The 9,177-nt window shown below is 35.1% G+C and overlaps 2 protein-coding genes across 8 annotated transcripts; both read left to right on the forward strand.

The window, feature by feature from the left end:
* The first annotated feature begins 1,261 nt into the window (after nucleotides 1–1,261).
* On the forward strand, nucleotides 1,262–6,073 carry LOC133310260 (peptidyl-prolyl cis-trans isomerase CYP40-like). 7 transcript variants are annotated; one of them, XM_061511160.1, is made up of 10 exons: nucleotides 1,262–1,483; nucleotides 1,611–1,906; nucleotides 3,239–3,739; nucleotides 3,949–4,036; nucleotides 4,154–4,206; nucleotides 4,380–4,484; nucleotides 4,859–4,934; nucleotides 5,346–5,383; nucleotides 5,464–5,524; nucleotides 5,762–6,073. In XM_061511160.1, the coding sequence occupies exons 2-9, from the start codon at nucleotides 1,736–1,738 to the stop codon at nucleotides 5,515–5,517; spliced, it is 1,086 nt and encodes a 361-aa protein (XP_061367144.1). In that variant the 5' UTR covers nucleotides 1,262–1,483; nucleotides 1,611–1,735; the 3' UTR covers nucleotides 5,518–5,524; nucleotides 5,762–6,073. The 7 variants fall into 7 exon arrangements, 3 of the variants coding, with proteins under 3 accessions (XP_061367144.1, XP_061367145.1, XP_061367146.1); XR_009751432.1 differs by lacking the exon at nucleotides 5,762–6,073 and having other exon boundaries at nucleotides 4,558–4,934; nucleotides 5,464–5,496; XR_009751433.1 differs by lacking the exon at nucleotides 5,762–6,073 and having other exon boundaries at nucleotides 4,603–4,934; nucleotides 5,464–5,496.
* A 1,535-nt stretch (nucleotides 6,074–7,608) lies between these two features.
* On the forward strand, nucleotides 7,609–8,246 carry LOC133310237 (uncharacterized). Its single transcript, XM_061511133.1, has 2 exons — nucleotides 7,609–7,870; nucleotides 7,990–8,246. The coding sequence occupies exons 1-2, from the start codon at nucleotides 7,609–7,611 to the stop codon at nucleotides 8,244–8,246; spliced, it is 519 nt and encodes a 172-aa protein (XP_061367117.1).
* The last annotated feature ends 931 nt before the right edge of the window (nucleotides 8,247–9,177 follow it).

Below are 9,177 nucleotides of genomic sequence, written 5' to 3' on the forward strand. Positions count from 1 at the left end.
ATCCTTTTAGTGGTTAACACAATATACCACGGGTAGTACATAGTTGTAATATAAAAAATTATTTTTCTCTCTCCACATCAGCTAAAGTGACTGAGAAAAGAGAAAAAAATGATTTTTTTTCATATAATAATTGGGGTAGGATATTGTAACAACCAAATAGGGTTACTATCATATTACTATCAATCAATCTGACCATTAATTGGCTATTTTGATCTGACGGTCCTGATTTGATCAATATAAAGCCCTTCTCTCTTCCTTTCTCTCTCCCCCTTCTCTCTTACTATACTCTCTAGTCTCTACTGCTGCCGCCGCTCCCCATAGTTGTCGCCTCGTCGCCGGACATATTAAAAATTATAACTGAGTTTTTTATATTCCTGCGAGAAAATCTAAACTGTCCGTCCAGTGATGGAAGAAAGTGAATTTTTTCTCCTCTCTACCGCTTAAAATTCAGTTACTACCATGCATTCAACTCAGTTTTGAAATATAGATGACAACGGGAAGTTCTAATGATTCCAATGGACTTTGTAAGGTTGAGAGAGATTCACTCCTTCAAGGAAATGAAAAAGAAATTGTTCCAGCGGTAGAGAGAGGGGCGCACAACTCAGAGAGGGATTAACGGCGGCGGCGCGACGGCGGCTATGGGGAGCGGCGGCGACGATAGAGACTAGAGAGTATAGTCAGAGAAAAGGGAAGAGAGAGAAAGGAAGAGAGAAAGGCTTTATGTTAATCAAATCAGGACCGTTGATCAAAATAGCTAATTAACGGTGAGATTAATTGGTAGTAACATGATAGTAACCCTATTTAGTTGTTACAATATCGTACCCCATATTAATTATGTAATATCCGTAGTAAATAATAATAATCACTAAAAGGACACGAGCTTGTGTCCTTTCAAAGGACAAACCTTTTTCCTTATATATTTATGGGATAGGATATTGTGACACACAAATAATGTTACGCACAATGTTACGACCATATCTTAACCGTTGATTGGCGGAAATCATCGGTTATCATTTTTCAAATTAAACTCATTAATTAATTATTAATTTGCAATAAATGATAACCGTTGATTGGCGGAAATCAACGGTTAAGATATGGTCGTAACATTGTGCGTAACATTATTTGTGTGTCACAATATCCTATCCCTATAGCATAGGTCGTAAGTAGGGATATCATTATTTTATTTGTGCCTGTCTATGTAAAGAAAATAACCCTTTACCTGCCCCGCCTATATGCCAACTTGGTAAGCAGAGAAGTCAGCTGAGAAAAGAAAACAACGCATAAACCTCATAATACACTGACATAGCCTTATTTCCTACAGAGACAGACAGAGTAGAGACCCAAAGTTAAATTAATCCGAGGAAGCGTTTAAAAGTTGAAACTTGAAACTGGCAGTGACGTGAACGTTGAGAGATAGTAGAGAGAAGGCATGCGACATAGCAAGGAACAGCTGAATACTCTTTTAAGTCCTAAATGCTAGCTGGTAACTCTCCTAAGGATGTCTTTTTTATTTATTATTTCGTTCTATTAATTAATCCAGTACTCTATTTATTTATTTATTTATTTATTTTTCAAACTCTGTTGTGTTTGTTACTATTGGAACTTCGAAGAGAGACCTCAAGGAAGAAGAGTCTAGAAGGTCTTGTATTGTGTAGTTCTATTCTTCTCAAAGCAAACAGCACAAAAACTAGCTGAATCACTGAATCAAATCACAAAGATATTGAGAGAGAGAGAGATGGGAAGACCAAGGTGCTTCTTGGACATATGCATAGGGGAAGAGCTAGAAGGGAGGATATTGGTGGAGCTTTACGACGATGTGGCACCCAAAACTGCTGAGAATTTCAGAGCTCTCTGTACTGGCGACAAAGGCATTGGTCCAAATACAGGGGTGCCTCTCCATTTCAAGGTCCTTTCTTTTTCTCTCTTTTCTACCTTTCACCTTTCACTTTTTGGCCATACCCACCTTCTGTTTCTATTCATTTCTCACTCTCTTTTTGACCTAATAAAGATTATATTTTTGGGCCTTTGTGCTATGATTTCTGCCCGAAATTATTTTTCCAGGGTTCATTGCGATGTGAATGAGAAGAGAAAAAAAAAGAGGGGGGAGTATTTTTTTTCTTCACTGAAATGTGACGGGTTGCATTATGCACATTCAAAATAAGATATTTTGATTTGGAACATGGATTATGTGTCTTATGATTCTCTTTTAAATATCAAGTCTCGTTAATTTTGGGAATTTTAGCCGCTCTAGGATCTGGGCTTTGCGGTAATCCAAGGGTTGAACTTGAACTCCAAGCTGCTTTTTTTTCCCCCATCACTTTTGGACGATGAGTTTTGAAAAGACGGTTATGCCCTTTATTCTTTTTTACTGTAGATACCCTTTAAGGGCGTTACTACTTTTTTAAATTTAAAGATTTTTCGTTTTGTTGTTTTTTTGGTTAAGAAGGGGGGAGGGATTGTAAATTCCATATAATATATTTGATAATATGCCAACTCTCTGATGTTCTAGATTTTGTTTCTTAAAATTTTGAGAATTTAATACCAGCAATGCAGAGGGGAAAGGGAAAAAACTGATAACAGATATCAGATATCAGGGGATATTAGACAATAGTTCAAACTCTATAAGTGCATGCCATTCCATGAGCTGACATTGGCCTAGAAGTCTAAAATTTGTTATTTGTTTATCTTGATTAAAACTTCAACAAGGAATGCATTATTCTTCTCGTGTTTACTCTTAGTTCGTTGCATCAAATATTGCCTGTAATATGTGCCTATATTGGATAGAACTTCACTCAAGCATATATTACTTTGTTGGCTCTGTTGTGCTATATTTTGGGAGGCAGGTCTGAATCTGTTGGCTTTGCTACTGAATATGGTTTAGGATAACATCAAATAATTGTTAATTCTCATGCGTTCTTCCTGAATTATGCTTCATGATAATTATATATTAGGGTATGCTGGTATTTAGTTCTCGTTTCTTTACTTATTTGTGAGGAATATCCACGAGGCAGTATAAGTAAAGAAACAAAATGACCAAGCAATTTCTCTTATTAATTATTATTAACTGAAATAATTTCCTGTGATATAGAGATTAGAGACAAAGTCTGTGCACACTGCACACTATATATACCAACTTATTATGTTACTTTCTTAAGATATTATCTCCTGAAAATTTGATCTGTGATATAAGTTCAAAAGTTAATTATTGGATTCAGTTTATATTCTGTTGTGTTTTCAGGGATCTTGCTTTCATCGTGTTGTTAAAGGTTTTATGATCCAAGGAGGTGATATATCTGCTGGAGATGGCACTGGAGGAGAATCTATATATGGACTGACGTTTGAAGATGAAAATTTTGAGTTGAAGCATGAAAGGAAAGGGATGTTATCAATGGCAAACACCAGTCCTAATACAAATGGGTCTCAGTTTTTTATCTCTACTACCCGAACTTCTCATCTAGATGGTAAGCATGTTGTATTTGGGAAAGTAGTTAAAGGAATGGGAGTGGTCCGTTCTATTGAGCATGTTATGACTGGAGATGATGATCGCCCCCTTCTTGATGTTAAAATTGTGGATTGCGGAGAAATTTCCGAAGGAGAAGATGATGGGATATCTAACTTCTTCAAAGATGGTGATACTTATCCTGATTGGCCAGCAGACCTTGATGAGAGCCCTAATGAACTTGATTGGTGGATGCAGTCAGTTGACTCCATTAAAACTTTTGGCAATGAGCATTACAAGGTATTGGTGCTTTCACAAAGTCCATCTCTCATTATTATTTGATGCTTTATTTCATACTGTGAAAGGAGCTATATTAATTTTTCTGAGGGTATGATTGAAATATGTGTTCTGCCTGTCAATAGTTGTTCAGTGCTTATTATTGCAGTAGTCATCCTCGTTACCTTGTAATTCTTAGTAGCAAAAAACTAATTTAATTTTCCTTCTGACAGAAACAGGACTACAAAATGGCTCTAAGGAAGTATCGGAAGGCTTTACGTTACCTGGATATTTGTTGGGAGAAAGATGGGATTGATGAAGGTATGCTGCCTTTTGCTACTATTTGTTTCGCTTCATTGTGCAGTGATTATATACAAATGTACTTCACCTTTCACCTCCTTTACAGGTGATAACATAGTTGTATTAATGGCTTTGCAGAGAAAACTTTAGGTTTGAGAAAAACAAAGTCTCAGATCTTTACAAACAGCTCTGTAAGTCCGAAGTTACTATGTTATGCACTGTGCTGCAGATAACTTTTCAGCGCACTAATTACCTTTATAATGTACCATTATATTCTTTGTTGAGTCCTGTTACCAAGCTGCATATATTAACTGATTTTTCTGTTTCCCACTTTTCTAATTGTTTATGTTGTCATTTTTTTAAGGCTTGTAAATTGAAATTAGGGGATGTTAAAGGAGCATTGTTAGATACAGAATTTGCAATGCGTGACGGAGACAACAATGCCAAAGCTTTGTTCCGCCAAGGACAGGTTGGTATCGCAATTGAATAGCTTTCTGTCACAAGTTAGGAGTTTTTGTTACTGATAGTGCTTGGCATTACAGAACCACCTTCCTCACTCTTTTCCTCCCCCTTCATATCTATCCCAGCTTATGGCAGTGATACAGGAATCATACTCCTCTCCACTCCACTCATATCACACCAGCTGTCTTCGCTCGTATACACGCAACCCAGTCCGCTCTTTCGGCCATTCACCTCAGTTGAGGGAAGCCCTTTTTGTTTCTTCCTTTATTATAGACTTGGGCTAATGGCATATCAGTTACCCTTTACCGTAGGCTTCATGTTACTGGTTTTTAATGCGTCCTGCTTTTTTCCCTGATAAATATGTTACTTCCAATTTACCAGGCATACATGGCACTCCATGACATTGATGCGGCAGTTGAAAGCTTTAAGAAGGCACTGACGTTGGAGCCAAATGATGGTTAGTTATGAACTTTCAGCTCTGGATCAGGCCTTTGTTGTGGACTCTTCTGGGCTATAATTGCATGGATATACATTTGACTTTATCATTTATTTAGTCAGGTTTTTGATGTATTATTGAGAGTCAGTTTTCGTTTTATTGTTTAAAAGATGGGATAACTTTTTAATGATACAAGCTGAAAATTATTTAAACTTAAATGTTAATAGTAATTTGATGTGTGAGGAAATCCAAGAGAAGAGGGGGGATATGAAGGAAGAAAATGTGAAAGATAAAATGAACTTAATTTTTATTTTGTAAAGCATGAAGATAATGTGCTGGTATATGGCCATTTTCACGGAACCTTGTATACAGTTATTCAAGTTCTGTAATCTAAAGTTTCCTGTAGCTTACTTGGTATTTTGCTATTTTCAGCTGGAATAAAGAAGGAACTTGCTGCTACCAGGAAGAAGGTGAGTGCATCTATCTACATTGAGCAAGCATTGAAGCATTATATACTTCTAGGGAATCTAACTGAGTATGTGTGTTGCAGATAGCTGATAGGCATGATCAAGAGAAAAAAGCATATAGCAAGATGTTCCAGTAACACACTGGTATGTTTCAGGCTCTCAGCTAATTACCATGAAATTATAAAAAGTTTGATGTAATTGCATGCCCACCATCGAAATTCATGTGTAACAATCAAAAGTTTTCCATTTGAGTTATGTTGTCCCAATTGCTGATGCATCATCATAGATAGATTGATTTGCACCATTGGATCATTCAGTTCAAATGAGCAGTTCTTAAACTCGTCTCCTTTACTTGACATGTAATTTTTTTCCCCTTTTCAGGCTTATGTTCAGCCGAGGAAAATAAACAAATCACCGCTGCAATACAAAAGAAATAGTTCAGGCTTCAACGCATTGGTACTAAAGGTATTAGGAATCAGGCTCAGATGAAACAAGTGGACAAGGATTTGTATTGTTACATGATGAAATTTTTAGCCAACAATTTTGTCAAGCTTTTCTTTTATAGATAATTCAAAGATAATTTTATTCGGTGGTGATTCTAGTGATTGAAATACAGTTTAACTTATGAACCACAGACGATGCTGTATGTGATTTTGATATTTATTATTGGGAACTTACACTCAATGAAGAATGTATCACATTTATTGGTTAGAAACCAAATAACCACTCATTTTGCTTTTCAGTTTAATTTTTACACTGAATAACCAATTAGTGTGGCTATTTAGTTCGCAGCTAGATTGATTTGTAAATTCTCTTTTATTATTATTTCACACCATCTTCCGCAACCATTAATAAAGTAGTTAAGTTGAATGGAAATATGTTAGACGTTGACGTTGTAGCATTGACCTTGGTTATTAGTAACGTATGATGTACATGCGATTCCTAGGTACGATATGATATAATTTACAAGTTTAATAATATGTATTAGAAAGAGATCATATCGGATGATGATATTATATCGTATAATATTATATTGTATTTTATATCATACGATATGAAATAAAATAATTTTTTGTATTTTTTAATATAAAAAAATAAAAAGTTAATTTGTGATTTAAATTTATAAAAAAAATATAAAAATTATTAATAAGAAAAAGAAAATAAAGATCTAATTCATAATTTAAATTTAAAAATTAATCTGAAAATTTATATTTATAAAGAAAATAATTAATTAAATATTTAAAATATCTCCGGTATTCAAAATAAAATAAATCAAATTAAAGCAATCGAAGGTTGCATAAACAAAAAGCAAAAAGCGTGCATTTTCAAGATATCTTTACATCGTTACATACCTTAATAAACAAAATGTATCTCATATAATGATGACACGCCATTAATCCGTCATCATTATATCACTCAAATAGCCATGTATCTCATTTACACGTAGTGTGAAAAATTTATGGATTTGTAGAATGAATTTCCTACCCACTAGATTCGGTTAAATCTGCAATAATAATAAGAAACACCGAGTTTGAGTCTTTGACCTCATCAAATCAACATTGTTACACGACCACATTTGACCTGTTCGGATAGATGAAATAATTTGTGCTTTTCTGTTATGTGCTACACGCACCTACTAACCCATTCCATTTTTATAACTGGATCAACTTGTTTAAGAACCAAAGTAAATAAATAATAAGTAGCGATCTCAAACACTAATGTTTTTGGTTTAAATTCATAAAATTCAATTCAAATTCAGATCTGTATGATCTCTGTTATGATTTGACTCCCATCTCAATAATAGCAAATTCAAGAGTACTTCTAAACATAACTCAGTCTTTACATTTCAAATTATATATCAAAATAACACATTCACATACCCATTTTTCTTTACTATACTAAAAATAAAATCCATTTCAATATTCCAATTAATGATTCTGGGCAAGGCACTAAGATGTGAAAGAGATCCCTGATGTGGAAGAAGTTGAAGGCAGGAAGTTGAAAAAAAAAAAAAAAACATACAACTCATTACATTCATTGCCAAATTCTACCCAAGCATATCAGACTAATTAAAAGTTAATTTGGTCATTATGCAATATGCACCACTACATGTGATTCATGCCTAACACTTTCCCTTCACTCACCCTATATAAACATCCTTTAACTCGAAACAACAACACAAATCAACTCAAACTTAACACTCCCTTGCTTTAAAAGGACTACACAGCATGGCAACCAAGTTTGCTAAGGGCCTCACCTTACTGGTCATAACCGCTTCAATGTTTGCAGTGAGTATGGCCAACAAGGATTGGTCCTTTGGTTTTAACTACACTACTGATTGGTGGTCCAGATTCGGGAACCATAACTTAAATAAGACACAGCAAGAACCCAGGAACATCATCGTGGGTGGGTCTGAGCATTGGCACTTTGGTTATAACTACACAGATTGGGCTATTAAAAATGGCCCCTTTTACCTCAGTGATACTCTTGGTAAGCTAGCTTGTCTTCATGATTATTAGTCAAGCTTAATTGAAGTATATTACTACATATACAATTTGATACTAACATTTACACATGGATATCTATATGCATTTAAACTTGTGTTGTAGTTTTCAAGTATGAAGCTCCAAATGCTACCAGTTTCCCACATAGCGTGTACTTGTTTCCAAACTTCTGGAGCTTCTTGAATTGTGATGTTAAGAGGGCTAAGATGCTGGCGAATCCCACACAAGGTGCAGGACAGGGCTTCAACTTGGTGTTAAGCAGGTGGCAACCTTACTACTTTTCCTGTGGTGAGAGAAATGGATTCCATTGCAACAATGGACAAATGAAGTTTGCTGTTATGCCAATGCTTCGTTCATTCTGATTATCGCCATGAGAAAATGCATGCAATAGCTAGCAAATAAAGCGAGCTTTCCTTGTTATTAATGTTATTCTATTTATACTTTATAAAAATATATAATGTCATGCATCTGAATAAAACAGTTGTAAGGTGAATAAATTTAGAAGTTCTATGTTTCTTCATAGTTAACAAATGTAACTTGTGGACACTATATAACTTTACATTGAGAAGCTTGTAAGAGGTTTGCATTTTTCAATTGACGATTGTTTGACCTTGTTAATAATGTTAGCGTCATTTATTGCACGTGAATCAGAGAGGCTAGTTTCAGCTCCTATTAAGCACTTTGCCAACTAAGATGTTCAGCTAAAAAAGCAACGTGTCAAGTTCTTCAAATCATTGACTTTGTAGTTATTTATACATAATCTTTTTAAGGTTTTATAACATTTGGTAAGTTCTTCAGTATTCAATAGAATTTATGGTTAAGTAATCAACGATGTGGTTATCATGTGCTGCACAAAACATGCACATTCAGACAGAAGGGGTGGACATGCCCTCTTTTACTTAATTATCTTGTGCTGCACAAATTTAACGGCCTCAATGTTTGCAGTGAGAACCGCCAAAAAGGATTGGTCCTTCAGTTTTAACTACAGTAATTAATGGTCCAGATTCCAGAACCATCACTTAAACAAGTGTTGAGATATATAGTCTCACATTGGTTAGATGTGCAACTAATGTGGCCTTTATAAGGCCTTGGGCACTCCCACCCTAAGAGCTAGCTCAAAAGATGGGAGTGCCCAAGGCCTTATAAAGGCCACATTAGTTGCACATCTAACCAATGTGAGACTATATATCTCAACAACAAGGCACAACAAGCACTCAAAATAATCATAGTGTGGGTCTGAGTATTGGCACTTTGATTATAACTATACATCAGAATGACCTTTTTTTAACAATC

The sequence above is a fragment of the Gastrolobium bilobum genome, unplaced genomic scaffold (assembly GCF_033153095.1).
Source record: "Gastrolobium bilobum isolate Gb01-03AN ecotype WA unplaced genomic scaffold, APGP_CSIRO_Gbil_v1 utg354, whole genome shotgun sequence".
Taxonomy (NCBI): domain Eukaryota; kingdom Viridiplantae; phylum Streptophyta; class Magnoliopsida; order Fabales; family Fabaceae; genus Gastrolobium; species Gastrolobium bilobum.